The sequence below is a fragment of the Lissotriton helveticus genome, chromosome 2_1, assembly GCF_964261635.1.
Source record: "Lissotriton helveticus chromosome 2_1, aLisHel1.1, whole genome shotgun sequence".
Lineage (NCBI taxonomy): Eukaryota > Metazoa > Chordata > Amphibia > Caudata > Salamandridae > Lissotriton > Lissotriton helveticus.
Window position 1 is genome coordinate 782,184,217 of NC_136059.1, and position 21,648 is coordinate 782,205,864.

The 21,648-nt window shown below is 46.5% G+C and overlaps 1 protein-coding gene across 1 annotated transcript in view; it reads left to right on the top strand.

Moving 5' to 3' along the window:
• CAMK4 (calcium/calmodulin dependent protein kinase IV) overlaps positions 1 to 9,571 on the top strand; it is a 1,079,259-nt gene extending 1,069,688 nt beyond the window's left edge. The window contains exons 10-11 of the mRNA XM_078677356.1: positions 2,170 to 2,322; positions 8,122 to 9,571. Of these exons, the coding sequence (XP_078533482.1) occupies positions 2,170 to 2,322; positions 8,122 to 8,289 (321 nt within the window). The 3' untranslated portion in view covers positions 8,290 to 9,571. The remainder of the gene's footprint in view (positions 1 to 2,169; positions 2,323 to 8,121) is intronic.
• Positions 9,572 to 21,648: the final 12,077 nt, after the last annotated feature.

Here is a 21,648-nt window from a genome sequence, read left to right on the forward strand (position 1 = left end):
ACTATATGATATTCAGACATAACAGGTCTATTTCAGAACTAATTATGACATATTCAGCGTCAGTTCTGGTGTTATGTTGGAGGGTGCAATACGTATTCGTATTTTCTTTAAACAGGCATTCCAACTACGCATTTGAATTGTTTTACTGAACTGATACAGCGACAGTTGGCTTCGATTGGCATATTTATGAATCGCAATTGACGCAGGCAAGTCCTTCTGATTACAAACAACAAATAAGTACGCTTCCTTTTTCATTAAACACATAATTACAAACAATCCTCTTCACCGACAGGCCTTACTAGTCAAACCAGTACCAACAATTTCTGAATATTACCGAGCAACCAGCAACCATTACAAAAGGTACTTTCCTATAAGTGCTAAGCGTAACATTGTTGAATTATCACACCACTAATAAGTTGATAGGTGTTAGTAACCTACACCTTGTGTTTTTCTGATTACCCCCAATAGACACCACCACGTTCAAGTCCTGATGACAACCCCTTAATGGTGACGGGGTTGGAAACGAATTGACGGCAGCGTCTGGGAAAAGCTAACCCAGAGGGCTTAGGGAGAAGGTTTAATTAGTTTCCCTCCCGAGTTAACCTAAACTTGATCCAAAGGATCCCCAGAGCTGTGAATATAGGCTGTGCATATAGGCTGGAGAAATTATAGTGGTTTGACTTTCTACTCGGCCTGATTTATGGACTGGTGCTTTGATTACCCTTTTTTTTCTCAACTGTACAAAAAATTGCTAATTATATACATTTGAAAATAATTGTTTATATGTGTTATTTGTTTATGTAATTCACAGGTTGAAAAATGTCATCAGTTTATGTTGTCCTTAATGTTATCTTGATTTGAATTTTAATGAATTCTTGGAATATTTAAAAAAAAAATTGAAATAAATCACACAAGCCTTTGAATTGATTCCACTGGCTCGGCTTTGAATACATTCTAACTAAAGCTACTGGATACAAGCCTTCCTCTGGTTTCAAGTGCCTCCAACTTTGGCACAACTCAAACACTTCAGCATTTACTTGTGAATATACCCCATAGTTTTCCGCCACTTGCACAAGCAATCTGGAGTTCTCTTCCATTCTCTCTTCAATCTTGTACTACCAATTCAATAAAAAAACTTGTCTGTTCTCAAGCATGATGGTTTACCACCTCCTTGTCGAGATTTTTCTACCTAACACCATGAAGCCTTTTCAGTGTATGACGATTAAAATAAAAAAAATAATAACAACAGAATGTAACATGAACTATCTGTACCTGATGGATATTTCCAGTATCTTTGACTTGAAGCTGCAAGATATATTTTCTAAGGGTAATAAGTAACAGCTAATGCGCAATAACTGAAACATACGTTTTGACAGGCTTTTGCCTGGCACAATAGGGGCCCTATTATGATGGTGGACGGACTTGCGTCCGTTCGCCACCCCCGAGGAAGAGGGACCGTCCGCATGGGCAGCGGTGGTCCCTCCATGGCAATTGGGATGTGACCGCCACCCTGGCTAAGTGGCTGAGTGAAATCTATAAGATTTCACTCAGTCACTTTCAGGCCAATGCTGCGTCAAAAGCCTGTGCCTGCTTGAAGCAGGCGTAGGTCTTGATGCAGCATTGGTCAGATAGGGCACCCCTGAGCCTTGCTGGAGCTGCGTCGCGCTTGCGACGCAACTCCAGCAATGCGCCGCCTTTACGGCACAGATGCGTCACGCATCTGTGCCGTTTTTGCCCCATGGTGCGCCGCATTGTAAATGCGGCGCACCATTGGTGGCGGAGCTGTGGCGCACTGTGGCGCACATTAACTGGCGCATCCCTGGGGATGCGCCAGTTAACATAAATCTGCCCCATAGTAATTATACATTCAGCAGTTTGATTTGTCAATCCACGTTGTTTATTGCTGTAACATTTCACGTTCAAATACTTTTCCTTTATTTAGAATACCCCTCCCCCCCCCCCCCCCTCAAAGTATAACAGAAATTGACGATTTTACTTACATGGGTTTATCCTGTATTTCATGCAGCACAGTGATTCCCTGTAATGGCTGAGGCAATAAAGAACTGACAACAAGGCCTCCCAAAACACAGAACATCATTGCCGATATGTTTACACCAGCATAGGTAGCAATATGTTCATTTCTTGTTTGTTCACTCTTGTAATTTGCAGGTTAAAAAGCTGATTGTGTTCGACCCTAAAAAGCGCCTCACCACTCACCAGGCGTTGCAACATCCATGGGTCACAGGAAAGGCAGCAAATTTTGCACACATGGACACTGCACAAAAGAAACTCCAAGAGTTCAATGCGCGCCGTAAATTGAAGGTAAGTCAGTCCCTTGTGGTATGTCTGGTTCGCCTGAGTTTATGGTGTGTGCTTTTTTCAGACTAGGAGCTCAATGTAGATGGATGTATTAATGGTCAAGTAAAATTCTATTTGGCCCCTTTGTAAAACCATGATTCGAATCCAACAAGAAGTTAGCATAAGGGCGAGCACCCCGCAGTCCGTCGGTGGCAAGGGACATCATATCCGCCAACCTGATGGACTACAGCCCGCCAAATTGTGAGATCACTGCCAGCCCTCCAGTGACCCCTATGCCTTAACAGGTGCGACGGCAGGTGCGACGGCAGCTCTTGTGAAGAAACAGAAAGGTTAGGTTGGTGAGCTGCTGCAGTTTTTGTAGGCAGTAGCTGACCACAATTTTTTGCTTTAAATAACAACCTCACCGAAGCGGGAGTCTGTTTCTGAAAAACAAAACTATAATTACTTCGAACACCCTGGGAGTTTTCTCCTCGGGTGTGGTGGTCACCAGTATTTATTTATAGTCAGAGGTTTTCCAAACAGAAAAAAAATCAGACCGTCCTCTCTAAATAGGGTGGATGGACTAGATGTGCTTACACTGACAACCCCTACCCCACCAGGTTGTCAGTGGAAGGTTGCCAGGCAGCAGAGCCAGAAGGGGCACTGCTGTCGGAAACCTGACACCTGCCCAACTCTAAATAGAGCAGGCTGACTGACAGTTTGAACTGCGAACTGTACCAATATTTTTGTGATCATTAAAGATTTTTAGGAACTGACCTTTGTACTAGTAGGTCAAATTTTAAAAGCCAAATCTTAGTGGATCGGAATCTGATCCACATGATGCATATAATTGAGGTAGGTTCCAAATTCCAACTTACTACAATTGAAGGATACCACAGGATTGGTGTCCAGCTGGGTCCACAGAGTACCATGTCAGTGATTGTTTTTCAATAAAGCAAACTTTTTTTTTAATGCAGCCCTTTTTTATTAAACAGATGTGTTTAAAAAGAAAAGTTTCCTTTTTGTGTTTAAGAGGATAGAGGGAGGCACTTTTTAAGCAATCTTTTCTTTGTTTACATTCCCAAAGAGGCCCCTTCCCAATTACAAATAGGTTTCAGAAAAATGTCATTGCTTTGCATCTAGAGTTTGGTTTCAAAACATTGATACATTAGATACCTATTTGGTATCTAGTTGGAAATCCTACAACACACTCCTTCCAGAGACCGAATTGGAATTCAAAAAGTGAGGAGGTGGCTCTTATTTGTAGCAGCAGGTTCTTTCATGCTTCCACGCTGTGGTAGTAGTGATGTAGGAGAAAGCTGGAGAGTTGGATCTGGTTTTCTGTATGTGTGGGATTTGTGCGAATAGGAGTCCGGACAGCAGAGGAGATTTGTGAAAGAATATGCAATGTTTGAGGTATGCTGGGGCAGTGTTATATAGTGCCCTGAAAGTGTGGGTGAGGAGTTTAAATTGTGCTCGTTCATGAATGGGGAGCCAGTGGAGCTCTTTCAGTTGTGGTGTAACAAGTGTGGTATAGTAGGTTAAAACCGATTCTGGCCTTCAAGTTCTGAATGGTCTAACATAACATAACATTACATAACGTGTATTTGTAAAGCGCACGTTCACCCTTGGGTAAATTGGCACTGCATAACATATGTTTATTGTCTGTAGCCTTCTGGTGAGTTTATTGTTGATCCCATCATAGAGGTTTTCCCATGGTCCAGCGTGCTTGTGACCAGTCATCCGTGACAGTTTTCTGCGTGGTGTTTGGGAGCCATTTGAAAATCTTCCCCAGCATCTTCAAGGTAAGGCGGTATGAGTAGGTGACAGCATTGACTTGGGCGCTCATGTCGAGTTTGCTGTTCTATTGGTGACCAGTTGGAGTCTCATGGTGTTGTGCTCTTCCCGAAGATCATTATTTTGGTCTTATCGCTGTTCAGCTTTAGATAGTTGGTCTTCATCCAGTGAGCAATTTCAGTCATGCATGCATTGATCTGGATACTGTGCGTCTTGTGTGTAAGGGAGAGAATGAGTTGTGTGTCGTCTGCATAGGAGAGGACGTTGATATCATCAGAGCAGATGATGCTGGCTAGAGGAATCGTGTATGTGTTGAAGAGAGTCAAGCTCAGAGAGGATCCTTGCAGAACTCCACAGATAAGGCCGGGGGTATCCAAGGTGTATGGTGCCAGGCTTACTGACTGGGTCCTTCCAGTTAGGAAGGAGCAGATCCATTGAGGTATGTGTCATTAGATTCTGATGTCATGTAGGCATTGAATGAGGATGGCGTGGGAGACTGGGTCAAATGCTGCTGAGAAGTCCAGGAGGATGAGAGCTGCTGTGTCTCCTTTGTCCAGAGTCATGCGGAAGTCAAACATGGCAATGATGAGGGCAGTTTCCATGCTATGGTTGGGTCTGAAACCAGACGGAGTGGTGTCAAGAGTTGGTGGTCATTAAGGTATTTAGTGAGGTGTCAGTTGATGATTTTCTCTAAGACCTTGGTTGGGAATGGTAGCAGGGAGATCGCTCTGTAGTTTGTTAGTGTTGAAGGGTCCGCTAAGGGCTTCTTCAGCAACTGAAGGACAGTTGCATTTTTTCTCAGGCTTCTGGCAAGATCTTGGAAGTGGTGGAGGCATTCAGAATAGTTGTGAGCATGGCGCTAATGTGTTGCAGTCCTCTGGGGTATGTGTGGTGGGTGCAGGGATCCGATATGGCCCCTTAGTGGATGGATTTCATGATTGCAGCAGTTCATCTGGGGTGATAATAGACCATGTGGTTTGCATTAGTTCTTTGGAAAAGATCAGGAGGTGTTTAGTAAGCGCTGTCGGGTTCCGTTGTGGAAAGAAATTGCTTTAAATGCGGGATTTTTGTTTGCTGAAAAATTGAGAGGTTATTTCAGAGGTCCTCCTTGCGAGTGATCAAGTTGGAGGTGACCAATGATGAGGTGAAATCTTTCACAATCGTGAAGATTTCTGTTGGTGCTGGCATCTATGCGGTCCACCAGAACATTGTGTTTGGTGGTCCGGACCATTTGGTGATAGCATCTCAGTATGGATTTGAATGTGCTCGTGTCTTTGTTCTCCTAGCTCATTCTTCATTTGCACTCCAGTTATTTGCAGTGGAATTTCATCAGCCTGAGTTCCTCTGTGTACCAACTGGCATGGGGTAAGGATCTTGTTGTTTTGGTGTGTTTTTGAAGGGGGCCAGGGAGGTGGCACAAGACTTGATCTAATTGTTGAAAATCTTGATGGCTTCTGGGAGCCTGTTGCTCTGTTTGGGTCAGTGGGTGTTGAGAGCGGTGTTCCAGTCCTTGTCAGTGATGCTATTCCAGTTTCAGTAGATTGGTCTGACGGTGGTGCGTTGGATTGGCAAGGATGCTAAACTTGCTGAGGGAGTGGTATGTACAGGAAACTAATGCAGACCAGTTGATTCAGAGGAGGTGTCTGGCGATGTGGGTAGGTTCCTTTACTCGTTGGGTGAGTCTCAGGCTTCCAAGGTCTTCAATGAGTGCTCTTGAGTTGGGGTAGGCATGGTCATCTAGGTGAAAGTTTAGGCATCTGAGTAGAATGTAATTTCTAGAATCAAGGGCGAGTGGTGGGATGATGTCCGTAATGGTGATGGTAAAGCCGGTGCGTGGTCGTGATGATTTATCGATGAAAGTATCTCTTAGGGTGAATCTGGCTCTGGTGTGGAACTTGAACGACAGATGTTACTCATTTGGGGTTGACGTGTCTATGGATTGGTGCAGCTGATGATGCTCTTGTGGAGGATAGTGATTCCACCTTCAGGCTTTTGGATTCTGTCTTGCCTGGTAATCTTGCAGCCAGTGGGGATAGCTGTGGCGATGGCAGGTGCTGATGCAAGATTCACCCAGGTTTCCGTGAGAAAAAGAAGATCAGGGCATTGTCATGCAGCAGATATCTGTGGCATGTTTGATGAGTGAGTGGGTGTTGAGGAGCATGCATGCGAGTGTGGAGTGTTGTGTGGGTGGTTGCAGAACTGTATGTGTGTTAGAGTGACGGGTGTTAGGTGCTATATCAGTGAGGTGAGTGATGGGTGTGGGTAACTGCATGAAAACATGCAGGAAGCATAGGAGAATGCTCCCTTGGTATTGTGTGGTGCGGCGAGACAGCAGTGTGCGGAGCAGTGGCCAAGGTTGAGGGCATGGAGGGTCGCAACCTGGCAGTGGCGAGGAAGGGTAGGACCCAGGTTCCTAGTACGGGACAAGGTTCAGACGCGGATGGGCACAGATGGGCTTGCCTTTGGCCCACCAGCCGTGCGCCCGCTGCTTATCCACACTCGGGCAGCCATTAAATAGGTAGGAGAGGAGTGATGTCACTTCCTGTGCAAATGGATGATGGATGGGAAATCCAATGATTTAACTTCCTGTACAGATGGATGATGAGAAATCAAGAGATATCACTTCCTGTGTAGGTGGATGATAGAAATGACTTCTCTTGCTTGGTACTTTGTTTTAAAAACAGTTTTGATGGGAGACCAGTGACGTTACTTCCTTTGCCGATGGATTAGATTAAATCCAGTGTTGTCACTTCCGTGCAGCTGGATGATGGGAAATCCAGTGATGTCACTTCCTATGCAGATGAATGATGGAAGAAAAAATTAGTTAAATAGAAACAAGGATAAACAGTGTGTTCAAAAGCTCTTGACAGATAGAGCATAACTGTAAAAAGAAACCTTTACTATCATTAACCAACGAATTTACCTGTAGACAAATTCCTTAATACATTGTGTGATTGCATGAGAAGTGTCTGACATGCATGATTTTAAAATGTTTGCTTTCTGCCGAAAGTAATTCTTGTACATTACTGTGTTTTTACTCATCTGTAACACCTGTATTTTGTCAAATGTAACGCCTTCTTTATTAATTATGCTTTATGACCTTTCTGTTTTTATAGCACAGTGGTACGTTAGGAGTTTACAAAAAGGGAACGTGCACTTGGCTACTTAGGGCTATCTCTTCACATAGGTGCTTGCACTGGGCAATTAAGGCTGATACATGTGCCTTGGTGTTTGGGACTGTACATTGGCATTTGAGGCAGTGCCTATGTTTTTGGTTGGTCCACTTTCACTTGTGACCATTGATATGGAGATGTCAATCTCAGGTGCCTAGGTAGACGTGGTCTGCGGTTGGACGTACCCGTTTGCATTTTGACATTTGAGGCTCTGTGTAAACCTATGTGGTTGCGTCATATGCATTTAATATGGTGTCTGAATGTTTGGACCTTTACTTTGGTGCTTTACTTCTGCACGCAACTGTAAACGGGTATTTGGAGCCGTCCTTGCATTTTGGGCTGTACCCAGGTATTTTGCTCTGTGCCCAGACACTTCAGGACATGTGTTGGCAGTCAGGGTAGTCGGGGCTCTGTCAAGACATGTTTGATTATGCCACAGGATTTGAAGCTACACTTGGTAACATTAGCATTCGGTGCCTGTGTTTGGATTATGAGGACTTTAATTGGGTAGGTGATGGCTGCACCCCTTGCACTATATCGTGGTCGCACCTTAGCTCACATATGAATTCTTAGTTTACCTATTTACTTTCTCTTATTATATATTTTTCTTAAGGTCATTCATGTCACTTCCTGTGACGTCATTGTTGTCCAAGTTAATGTGATGTCACTTAGACTCAAGGGGCATTTTGTGCCAATTTTTACTATTCGGTGGTACTGAATGGTTTGAAAAGAAAACATTGCAGAGCTCCACAACAGTTGACCCATACATACATTTGCTCTGAAATGGAGTTTGTAGCAGACTTTGCATAAGGTTCTTCATCAGGACTAAGCGTTTTGTTTGTGTCCTTTGCAGGCTGCTGTGAAAGCTGTAGTTGCATCAACACGCCTTGGAAGTGCTGGAAGTCACAGCAGCCATGACAGCAATAAGGCAAGCCGAAACCCTTCGCCAATTCAGGACAACGAGCGAGAAGAGGCACACACTCAGGAATCAGTCGAAGAAGCACCAAAGGAGGGCTGCTAGGGCACGTTTGCCAGGATTCGAGAATGGGCCTAGCACTTCAAGTGCCAGCCACAGTCGTGGGTGGCTCAGTGAGAAAGATTTCAAAGCATGGCACCCACAGGCCTACCTTATGGCGGAACGAAATGCACAGACTGGTGGTGACCCAATGTTCAATGCATGTGACTGCTCATCAAAATAGTCCACTCGCCATGGAAGGCATGCACAGGGTACAGTGGCACTTCTCTCTGTACCAGGAGATGAACTATGAGAAAGAACCAACAATACTTCATACATTATTTGATATGCATTTGCTTGGTGTCTGAGCAGTAGGACATTTTTGACTTGTAGTATTTTTAGTTTGATTTATTCCAATGAAAATGTTCCCAGTATAGCAGTGCCACTTTTTAACACTTTCCTTTCAACGAGTTATGCTGATTAGTATGTTATTTCAAAGCTCCTATATGTTATATGTGTACATTTTTGCTTTCTGACCCTTATATTTGAAAAACTGTTTACAAGAATATAGTATAACAATGTATATGCAAAAACATTCCACTTAGTGCTGGTAAGATGTGACTCAATCCATGGGTGGACCCGGTGGTAAGGAAGCTGCTGGCTTGTCCGGCTTCTGCGTTGAATGCCTTACCGTGCTGAGAGTTTATATACAGTATTTTAATAACAACCAAAAACTCTCTTTCCTGTCCGTGTGTACAGCTACAGAACGCAGAAACTAGTGGAAAAGAGAAAAGGTACCTTCTTTTGAATGCAAGTCTATTTTATTCTAAACTTTGTAAAACGCCGCGCAGTTACATTAGCAACTCATCGCGAACTAGTTAGAAACGACAACAGGATGAAGATTTTTGCTTTGTGGAGAAATCGTTTGGGAGGATGTTACACGCAAGACTGGCCTGGTTCCAAATGGCGGAAACCTTGCTTCCTTCCTCTCTGTAATATCCATAATTATGCTGCACTGAGAAATCATACGCCTAGATTCATTTCATTTCTTAAGAGACTTTTCATACGAGGACTTATAAGCATATATAGGGCAGACATATATTATGCCAAAGTCGTTCACGCTTGCTGCATGTTTTTTAAACCTTTATTTGAGCAGTGCACGGAAGGGCCAAATACACTAGATTTTATTCCTTCAAATTCCACTTCAAGTTTGAGTTTTGCTCTGCATGTCATTCATTATAATTCGTTCATCACATTTTTTTAATATTTCACAATGTCTTGTAAAAAAAAACTATGTTGCATAAATCTAAAGTAAATAAACCAAATACATTTTTCGGTTCAGTATAAACGTGGGTGTTGGTCTTTCTTGTTGATACCGAGGTTCTGCAAGAACCGGACAGAACATTGTAAAGGTCACTGGCAAAGCATGGAAGAGTCTGCACTTTGAAACCACAATGCATTTTTCAAATGTTAGTAAAGTAAAGTGCGATGATACACAGGGAGCTAGGTGTCCTGTTGCTGCCTTGGCCGGAGGTCTACAGGGCAGGAGGTTTTGGCTGCAGAATAACTGTACTGTTTTAAGTTTCTTTCTGAAGTTAAGATGGGTCTGGAGAGATCTGTGATGAGCAAGAAGAGCAGTCCAAGATTAGGTGTCAATATAGAAAAGGTCCCGCCCCGAGTGTGTCTGATGGAACTTAGGACCAATGAGCAGGTTACCAACTCTGAATCTTAGGGGTTGGCAAGGGTGGAGGCAATGAAGAAACTGTTTCCTGATAAACAGGTCCTGGAAGGCTTTGTGACAAAGGTAAAGTGACAATGTGTCAGGATCCGAGGCGGTATAGACCCAGCAATAGACAGTGACTTGCTACAGAGTTTCAAATAAGTTAGTCCTTGAGATCCAGACTGAGAAGACAACGGCAAAATAATAGATGGCATACAAAGTGCACTTCACATCCCTCTCCCATTCTCTTTCTCATAGAAACACCTGAGTCCATTTTTGGTCTTCACAGTGTAAACTTTTATTAACTTACAGCTACGGCCAATTACTCCATTGGCCTCTCTTCTACTTAATTTGTGACCATCTTTTATTCTTGTTTTATTTAAAACACCACAGCACGCACGCAAATAAAATATCTAGGTTAAACATTTCCATTGCATTTACAATTGTCTCTCCACAGGTCCTCTTGCTTTACCTTCGGGCTGTGCCAGCAGGCCACAACCAAGGTACCCTGCTCTCCTTAGGCTGACCGCCCCCCGGCCAACAGAGCTGCAGGTAGAGAATTTGCCACCACTTGTGACATGCACTGGCTTCCTGGGTAGAGCCAGAGAGTACAGAGCCACCAGCAGGTCAGCCCCCTCTCCCGCCGGCCCGGAGCCCCAATAGACTTCAAGCCCTGTTCTGGGGCCAAGAAGCCACCGACAAATGGAGTCCCTGTCATTTCTCTTGCCCAGGACCCCACCACAGGGCGAGGCGCTCACTGGCGGACTCGACCTCCCCCCTGCCCAGACTATCTCCTCAGCGAGGGCTCTCAATACCGTCTGTATAAACAACTCACAACCCGCATTGGACAAGTGTACCCCATCCGCCGCATACAGCTCTGCCCTTGATGTTTGTATTAACTTGTGCCTGATGCTACGAATGCTGGATCTCTTTAAAATTTCAGCCACTGACTGATTCAGTCTCCTTACTGACTTATTAACTGCCTTCGGAGGCGCTCCTTTCGCCCATACTTGACGCGGTATCACTTCGGACCATAGTAATGACGTGTTGGGCAACATCTTCTTGACCACAGCCAGAACTGAAAAAAGGGGCTCCTTTACACCCCTCCTTCCTGCTGGGATCTTATCATTGCTACCTGAATGGATCACCAATAGATCGGGAATCGGCATACCCCTGGTCATGGTGCCCCGCAAATCGTTGGGCACCTCCGCTAATCGTTGTCCGCCTACCCCCACCCAATGGTGGTCAATTCTCTTTGCATTCTGTACCCTTTCCTCGCGCGATTTGTTGAAGATGTGCCCTGCTCTGCGAATAAAAGAGTGGCCACACCAGCATACTTGGGCCCTCTAGGACGTTGCACCTAGCGCAAATTTGAAAATGGAAACAATCAGGCGAGACAAGTGGAGAAGAAATACTGACTACGTATGCTAACAGGGGGCGTACATAACGCTCAAAGCACGTCGACTTCCAACGACCCACCCTCTTAATGGTTTCCTCAGGAAGGCCTAAGGCAGCCGCTGTCTTGGCTGCGCCGATGCGGAATGAATGAGATGTAAAATGAGTCGTGTCCACTCCTAGGCCTTCCAGAGCACGCTTACATACCCTAATGAACTGAAATCTGGTGAGAGGAATACCGTCAACGTGCAAGAATACCCTGCTGTCGCCCCCCTTTGGTCTGATCTGGAGAAAATTATTGTCCCGCTTACCGGGCAACATATTGCCCCCACAATTGACCCTAACTGGACCCAGGTCCCTTTACCCAACGGGTCAGTTTTTGATCTCCAGACCCTGACCTGAAGGAACTTCCCGGTCAAGATTAAGTCTTCACAGTGTATACCCCCTTCCTTGTCTGACTTTGACGCTGGTAGCAACTCTGAGATCCTAAATGCCCCGAAATAAGCTAATGAGTATGCCAATCTAAGTAACTACGTCTCGTAAGGCGTGAAGCAAATTCTGGGCAGAATTTCTAGGATACTTGTTAGCCTGCTCGCATCTAGGGGTCTCCAACTGTCCTTCACTCCTGGTGCCAATCGCTCCCAACCCTTCATAGCTCTTCTCACCCTTGAGTCTTTTGTGGGGTCCGCCACCCCCCTTAAACCCGCATAAAATGCTATTGCCGACAGTTGTCTCCTCACCATTGCTGGTGATCTTCCACTCACTTTCTGATGAACTATAAACTCTAGGACACTTAGTGGTGAGAACCTCTCTACTGTCCCTGCCCCCCTTAAGCTAGTCTGGTATGCTCCCCATGACCTCTCATACATACACTTGATCTTGGGGGCCAAGGACGCTGTTATCAACTCAGGGGCTGTGGGGCACAAGCTTCCATAGTCCCTCTGGGAAGTTTTTCATCTGGTTGTCTGCTTGCGGCCATCGGGGGCGAAATTCTGCCAAATTTAAAACGGGACAAGGCGTCAGCGACTGTGTTGTCCACCCCCGGCACATGTCGGCAGTAAAGTGTACATTGCGCTGCAGGCATCGCAAAACTAGTTCCTTCAATAGGCGCAGGACCCAGGTGCATTTCGCTCTCTGATTGTTAATTGCCATAACTATGACATGCTATCAGACCAAAATACAATATGTCTGTTTGCCACAGATGCAACGCCACAATAATAGGGAACAATTCTAAGAAGGTAATATTACGGGTGAGACCTGACAATGCCCACTCTTCCGGCCAATGTTGCATGCACCACCTGGGATCCAAGACGGCCCCGAAACCCACACTGCCCGCTGCATCTGTGTACAATTCCAACTCTGTATTGGGGAGACTTGGCTGTTGCAAAACCACTGTCCCGTTGAATTTTTCCAAAAAACCTTTCCAGATAGCTAGGTCGTTCCTTACTTCTGCTGAGAGCCTGGTGTGATGATGTTTGGCGCACAAACCAGACATTGCCCTCGCTATACTCCTAGAAAAAACCCTGCCCATAGGTATGACTCGAAGCGCAAAGTTCAGCTACCCCACCAGGACTTGTAATTGGTGCAGCGTCACCTTCCGTGCCAACAAACAAGACTCAATTGCTGACTTGAAAGCTGCTAATTTCTCCTGTGGAAGCCTGCATACACCCTCTCTGGTGTCGATCTCAATACCTAGGAAGGTTAACCGAGTAGTTGGCCCCTCTGTCTTCTCTGCGGCCAAAGGCACGCCTGGCGCTTTTGCCAGATGTTGGAAGCCCAGCATGGCCTTCCTGCACGCAAGGGAGCCATGGGGTCCCAGAAACAAGAAATCATCCAGGTAGTGCACCACTTCGCACGATGTCACAGACGTTAGTAATTGCTGCACCGCCCACTCTAAGAACCTGCTGAAAGTTTCAAACACTGCGCACACGATAGAACACCCCATTGGCATGCAAAGGTCAATGAAATACTCCCCTTCAAATATGAAACCCAGGAGCTAGGTGTCATCAGGGTGTACTGGCAGGAGAGGGAAGGCTGCCTCGATGTCTGATTTAGCCATCAACGATCCTTCCCCTAGCGCATGTAACTTCCGGATTGCCATGTCAAAGGTGGTGTAGCGCACAGTGCACAGCTCTGGGTCAAGTTTGTCATTGACTGACAACCCTGATGGGCTTGACAAGTTGTGAATCAAATGGAATTCCCTTTCTCTTTTTTAAGTACCAACCCCAATGGTGAGCATACTAGGTCAGGCCTCGGCAACTGTTGGAAGGGTCCCGCCACCCTCCCCAAAGAAACCTCCCTCGTGATTTTTTTGCCTTGCCACTTCAATATTTTGGAGCACTGAGTGTTGGTTGCGCGGTGGAGCTGTGGACGGGGTCGCAGAGGATGGAATGTGAAAGCCGAAAAGAAAGCCATTATGTAAAAACTGAGCCTCTTGTAACTTGTCATATTTGCTAAGGAGGTGTGTCAGGACGTGAAGCCGGATGGGCGTTGGTAAGCGCCTAGGGTGCTTGTGGGGGGCGTCCTTTGGCTTGGGTGTGGGCGGGCTGCTCTTTTCACCTCCCCAATTTCTTGTAGCATCTATTTTCTGGGTGTCCCGGTAGGCCACCGAAGGAGCAACAATGTTTGAACTTACATGCTGTGCCCCGGGTGCACTCATTCTTGTTGAACTGCCAGCAGGCCAGTTTTTTATCTCCTGCCCCCTGTCCCCCCGAAAGGGCTGACTGGTCTTGTTTGCGGTTATTGTTGAGTAAAATTCTGAGTGCCATATGTTAATTTCGCGCTGGTCCCACGCTACATCTGGGTGAACTGCCTTTATTTGCCTGAATTTATTGTCGTATTGGAGCCAACCTGTCCCTGGGAATTCTGACGCTGCCCCATGAATCAAGGATATGTAACTGATTAGTTGGGCTGCCACTGCGGGGTACCTCTCTACCATAATAGCCGCGTAGATTGCGAACCCCGTAATCCAGTTCTTGATCGACCAATCTACCCATGCCTTCTTCTGCTTATACTCCCCTTCCTTTCCAGCCCTGGTTTTCCCCGGGACCACCCCGGCGTTTATGAGATCAAACACATCTATATACTCTCCCTTGAATGTCTTCTCCTTGCTCTCCAATGGCACGTGCCATGTGGTCCTGGCCGAGGGGGATAATGCCATGGATACCGACCCATAGATTAGTTGGCTGTATGCTAGTGCTGGCTGCCCCGTGACCGGTAGCCCCACAGCCATAGGATAAGCCATTGAGGGGACCGCTGAACCTGCTGCGCTATTACTGTGCACTTGCCATTGCGACGTTGCCGCTACCACCACTGGGGATTGAGCCAAAACCCCTGACTGAACCCACACTTGTGCTATACCACTGCCTTGATGTGCGACCACCGGTGAGTGGTTTGCGGGGCGATATGCGTCGGGGGCGCCGCAACAGTTGAGACTGATACCCCCCTCCCTCCGACTGCGAGACATTGTTCTTTGTATTTGGTCCCCTAGCCAGGCCCATGGAAGGAACGTTTGTTGATTGCGCTGTGTCAGACCCCAAGACTGTTGTGTCTATCACCCCTGCCTCACCTGAGGAAGTGGCCTGAGAGTCCCCCGCTCTGTAGCGCTTTCCTGGTTGTGCATCTCCGGTGTGCGCCGCACCCGCTTGGTCAGCACTGTCTCTTCTTGTGAGCTCGTTCCGGCCCCTTGCGTCAATGTCTTTAACGCCCAGTCAATGCCTTTTTCTTTAGTGACCTCCAACAACTCTGCCAATGTGCAATAGTCTTCCTTTGTGGCCTGGGCATCCTTGCCCTTTCAGACCCGTCTAGGTGGCATTCTGCGCTTAATGGAAAACAGAAAAGCATTAGTCATCATTCTCTTCTCTCTCCTGACCCCTGTGACCTGGAACCTGAGGCTCCCCCCTGACCCATGCACCCCTCCATCTGCACACATAGTTGTCACATGTCCTTATACCCCTTATCGCCCTGCCTTGCCCATGCCACCCACGAGCACTGTTGCCATAGCCCCTGTTTTTTTCCTGGGGCTGCGAGCAATTTCCCAGCAAGAGGCCTTGTAATGCTCACGCCGCACTGCCCCTCCATTCACTGATTCCCATCGTAAGAGGAGCGCACCCAGCTGCCTAGCCCCTCCCCGATTAGTTGGGCCCATATCCACTCCACCTATCTTCATGCCAATTTCAGGCCCACCCAGTAAGGTATTCAGCCATATTAGCCCTTTAAGCCTTGACTGGTACCAACATGCTTTAAAGATTTGCTGCCCGGCAGTAGCAGTTAGCATCCAAACCCCCCCTTCCCCCCCAGAGCTGCCCGACTCTCCGATTTGGGGTTACATTTTATTCTTGCCCCCATGACTCCCAGCTCATTACTGTGCCTGTCCCCTCTCGCCGTGTTCTCTCTCTGCGCCCTCCCCTCTCAAATCAGTCCCGCGACGTTGGATTACCAGCACTTCTCCGCCGATTTGCGCGACTCACACCCAACGAGTCGCACTCAACGAGCCGCACCAACGACTAGGGCCCCACAACTCGCACCTCTCGACTCACCACCAACGACTCGCACATCGCGACTCATACGCCGTGACTCGCACACCACGACTAAAAAACAAATGACGCATACACATACGACGCGCACGCAATGACGTGCTCACAACGACTCGCACACAACGACCCGTACACAACGACTCATACACAATGACTCATACACAACGACTCATACACAACGACTCGCACACAACGAATTGCACGCAACGAATCGTACTCGCCCACTACACTGTGAGGCCCTCTCACCTGCAAATGGGTCACGCTGTTGCTCTGCTTCAGACCGACGATGCCGCACGCGGTCCCCTTGTTAACTCCTAACGCGACCTCTGACCCTCGTGCAGGAATGTGGACAAAGAGGGCGTCGTTGTTGCCCCTCCGTCTATTAAACCCCCCGCCAGTATTACTTCCGGGTCCCCCGCGTGACACGTATCCGGTCTCCCTGTATTCCGGTTCTAACCCCTCACTTTCCCCTTCCGGGTCTCCTGACCTGGAAGGGATTCCTAACTGTTTGGCCCTTTGCTGCCACGCCCCCTAAGTGGGGTGGCACCATCATTACCTTCAGACTGTGATAAAAAGAGTTAATAATTCCAAACCTAAATACTGAACATACCCTCATAACTACGTACTTCATCCATAAACACCGAAATGTTGGAATAGTGCCCCATTTCCCCTTATTGCGCTTAACTTGTTCCTCCTAGTCTATGGAGTAAGTGTGGTGAAATTGCGTAATAAAACTGTAAGCATCTGTACCTTTTTTTAGCGGGAAAGAAAATATTCCAGTTTTGTCTTTGGAAATGTAATTACACCTGATTGTTGCATGAGCAGTTGCACATTTATTTCCAGTGGGAATGCGAAATATTTGTGAATATCCATTATCCAGCAGCTTAGAGTTAGCTGGTTTTCACTGCTTTTTGCAGGTCCACCCAGTGACACACCCACCAGTTTTTCCAGCCCAAACCCATAATTTAGTACTGCCACCAATCTGCGTAGTAGTGGATTGTCTGCACTAGTCATTTATATCTACTGGAACAAACGACAGGAGATCCCCAAGGCTCACTTCATGTTACAGATCCCTGGTAGACAGAGCAATACTCCTTAACACTGCCGATGGGACCCTGCACAATAATCTAAAGAAACCCAACCTATTAAATAGTACCAAGAGTGCAGTACCCTATGCCTAATTGTCTATGGCCTGCAGAGGCATCATGGTTGTCTCTTGATGGGCAGATTGTGACAGACTTGGAAGCCAGGTGGTGTACACAAAGACTTTTTCCTATCCATTCTGTGTGGAGGTTCCACTCTGGCCTGCCCCCCGCACCGAGCTGCCAAGGTTTCAGATTGCTATGTGCGACATTTGGATAATTTCTGTGCAATTAGGAGTGGCATTTCCACAACTATGAGTGATACTTTCTCATGAGCAAAATCATGCAATGTAATGGTGCTAACGTCTCGCTCCAACCACAGAGGACTCAGGGCAACCTCGCCAACAGGCAGAAAGAACTTGTCTACCTATAAAAAAGGATGGGGTTTTTCATGTTTGAGCGCAGCACTGCTACTCTGAACAAACTGTGCACCTATGACCCTATGTACTCACCATTTACAGAGGAAGCTGATTATTCCAGATAGTCATTTATGGGGTAGAGGTTGCAGGGATCCTGCAGTGCCATGGTCTGCAAGGGAATAAATACCAGCCATCGCTCCAAGGTGGAGGAGGGCGGGGGTGGTTAGTACTGATACTGACCTGAATGGAGCGAGCAGGAGATTGGTACTTGCAAGCTGGTGGTGGGCAGGAACGCGAGAAAGGGCCAGGGATGACTAAACAGCAGTTACTGATCACTAAAACTACTGATTCCTCAATGTTGGCCCCCTGCACAGGTTCCAGGAGAAGGGGGGAGGCAGCGCCACATCAACAGGGGAACAACAGTCACACAGTGAGGAATAAAAGGGAAGTGATCGACACCCTCACCCCCCAAAAACGGTGCAGAATTGGTTCTCGCTGACCTTACTGGTTGTCAAGTCCTCTCTTCACCTTGGCTGCTAATAGTACTATGTCCCAGAATCACCAAAACTCCAGGCGATGTGCCCCACATTGCCAGCCTGTCCAGGGAAATCTAGCCCCCCCCCTCCCCCACACTTCAAGGCATTCCAAAGGAAGCACATCAGCATATACCGTACACTTGTGGAGAAGTGTGGCTCAATGGTTAGAGCAGGCAGACCTTGATGCAGAGCTCTGGCCAGGGACCAGGGTTCGATTCCTGCCTTGGCGGGTCTCCGGCTCATTAATTCCCCTGACTGGATATTCTCGCCTCAGTACCTGTTCTGATCATGGGTCCCACGCTGCAACTCTGGGCAATAGCTTGCTTAGTCTCCACAACGGTCCCAAAAGCGCTGGGATGCCTGGCTACACCTGGGGGGTGCCCAGGAGTGGACATTTCCCAGGAAATCCAGGAAGGGTTCCTAAGCGGTATACGGACAGCGCCGGGACACCTCCGGTGGAGGTAGCTGTGCGCTTTACAAATTCCGACATTTACATTTACATCTGGCGCTGTCACTTGCGCTGGTGAGGCCTTCACCCAGCTCCCACCTTACAATGGAATGCAGCACCTCTGTCCTGGGCCATCTATGCACACTCAGCCGGAAGCCCCCCGTAAGTGTCACAGCTGCACAGCATGACTGGGCAGCACATTCGACCCGGCATCACGACATTCCACCTCGTGCAGCAATAGCTACAAGTTCAAGACCCTGGCGGCCTACCTGGCATCAGACCACCGCTATTGTCTAAGGTCTGTGAGGAGGTAGTAAGCAGAGGCCAGCTGTCCACAGAGCAGTCCGCAGTCGCCCTCCAGTCATGGTACGGCCACCTTAGGGTGCGATCTCCTCTCTCCGAGGAACTCACTCGTCAGAGCCTCTCTTTTCTTCATTCAGGCGCAGGTGCGCCCGCAAAGGATTTTCTTTATTTTCGCCACTCCTTTGGGGCAGGGGACAGTCCACACCCTGCCCCAGCCAGGACCCGGGGAGTCACTCATCACGTTCCGCAGAACTGAAACGGAAAGTAGAGACTGCCGTGAAGGAGGGAGACGTCAGTGAATCTGACCCGGGAACACCTAAGCCAGCTCTGAGCCATGATCCCCCAAGACTGCTTTCAAGGACCACGCTGCCAGACGGCTTTCTGGAAAGGTGCTAATAGCTCTAAGAGTGCTCTGCGCGACAGCTGAGGATGAGTGACTTTGCATTTCAGTGCAGTGATGCAGATCACCACACTGAAATGTGTTAGTCTAACGCCCAATGCGTGGCACTTGGCAGGACTGCTTACAGACAAAACAATGAAAGGTCAACTGTGGAGTGTTATGCAGAGCGGGTCACTTCCACTGCACTGAGAGGTGCACACATCTCAATGCTTATATATGGATCAACAATTCAGTGTAGGTTGCAGTATCTTGATGGGACTGGAGGGAGTGTGGGGACAAAGCGAACGCCAGAATGTAGTGAAAAAACTGACATCACTTATTGCAAATGCTACATTTTGTTTGTTCATATGTAACCTGCCTCTTTTTATTGCTGGTTGCTGATTGATATGTTATTTGTCTTGAACTATTTCTATAGCAGACTCTGACGCCCTTTAGTGCCACGTTTTTCCGTACACAAAGTTCTCTAAATAAATAAAAGTATTGCAGACTCTGTGCTGGACACCAGTATGGGAGACTTAAAACTGTATTTTTCCTCTGTGAGTCTATGACAACCTCCTGATTGGAATGATCGCACCATGTAGCGAAACTCAAAAAACAAGACTTTATCCATGGCGATCATTCTTATAAGTATTTAGAAATGTTGTGGTGTGCACACGCACACCTGTGCCTGCATTGACAGAGTTAGACACCACTGGATTGTAGAAAATGTAATTCTGAGGTCTGTGAGGTTGACTGAGAACAGCAAGCACCCTCTACAGTTCAAGGCCAGGCTCTGGAGACTGGGTCACCTTTCTCCACAGCATCCATTGTGTGAGGTAATTGCAGTCTGATGTGATGCTAAAGAACAGGAGGCCCAGTCTCCCTAGACACGAGTTGATCCCCACCCTAGTCACAGTTGAGCCCAATGGAGGAAATGGTACTTGTTATGAAGAATAATCTTAGCCAGAGTTTATAGATTAATCTTTATTGACACATATCCCCGATTCACAGAGGAGACGCGGACGCAGCCGCCGACCAGCTCACACCACCCGAACTGCCCCCAACTACCAACATACATCAGGAATCTCCACCACAGTTTGAATAAACACATTAGGCAGAGCGAGGATGCACGAGCGCAAGAACACAGCTGTGCTGTGCCCGAGCCAAGAAGTGTCAGAAACATGTTCCTGGCTCGAGACACAACACTTCTCCCTCCTTTACAATAAAAAACAAAATAGGAAACAGAACAAAATAACAAACAGAACGTACCTGGGTAAAAACCCAAGACTATTCTCCCTCCTTCACAATAATAACCAAGAAAATTAAAACACACAAAAACAAAAGGTAAAAAAAAAAATTCTCTATGCTATACACTACTATTAGATTGCACCTTCAGATATGTCCCTGACGGCATGTTCCTGTAAATACGTAATAGTAAGTGCGAAAGACCCTTAAGAATACTATTCGTAACACCCTTACACAATAACTAATTCATCATCGGACTCATCACTTACATAAGAAACCACAACGTCATCAAAATCCTGCACCCCGCCATCAAAGTCCTCATCGCATTCCTCTACAATACACGACACCCTTTTATTATTTTTACAAGCTCTAGCAAAATGACTGGACATTTTGCAATAGGCACATGTTTGACCTAAGGCAGGGCATCTTCTGTCATTAGCCAAATGTGTTGAACTCCCACAACGAAAACAATTCCCCTTATTCTCAAAAGTTGTACCATTGCCGGTTTCTCTTGTTACGCCTTTTCCTTTACTTATTTCAAAATTTCTCTTGGATTGAATGGGTGTTCTAACTGTTTTAATCATTTCATCACTATTCCCACCACTGGCTTTATTAACAACAGTTTTAGCACACCTTGATGTTAATTCAGCTTTGCCAATTATTGCTGAAATTTCTCTTAAACTGGCATCACCATTTACCCACAACTTATCTTGCAAACCACTATTGTTGCAATGCATCACAAGTTGATCACGTATCAATTCTTCCTCAAAGGTGCCAAAATTACAAGACAAGGCAAGTCTTTTGAGCGAAGCAATATAATCCTCTATTTTCTCATTAGGCTCTTGCTTCCTATGACAAAAATTGAACCTATGTACTGCCTTACACACAGTAGGTGCAAAGTAAGCATTGAGATCATTAATAGCCTGTGTAAAGACATTACTATCACCTCCTCCAGCATTCTTTTTCTCGATTCTATTGTGAACTCTCAACCCACCTGGTCCAAGACAATGTAAAAGTATTTTCTTCTTCCTTTCTGAAGTCAACTCCTTACTCTCAAACGTATCCAAATAATTTATCAAGTAATCCCTCCATTCCTCCCATCTCTGACTCAAAACTTCCCCATCTCTAACTAAAAATGCCTGTGGTGCTGGTAAATTCATTGTAGTGGTTGCCATTTTAGTTATCAAAATGAATAAATACACCTATTTTTTTTTTTTTTAAATAAAAGTTTGCATCAAAATTTGCTCTGTACTTAAACTACTTTATACCAATAAGCGATGACAAGATAACCACACAAAAAATAGTTACCTATCAAACATCAATTAAGTCATCGAGTTAACAACAATCCAAGTTCTAATGACTA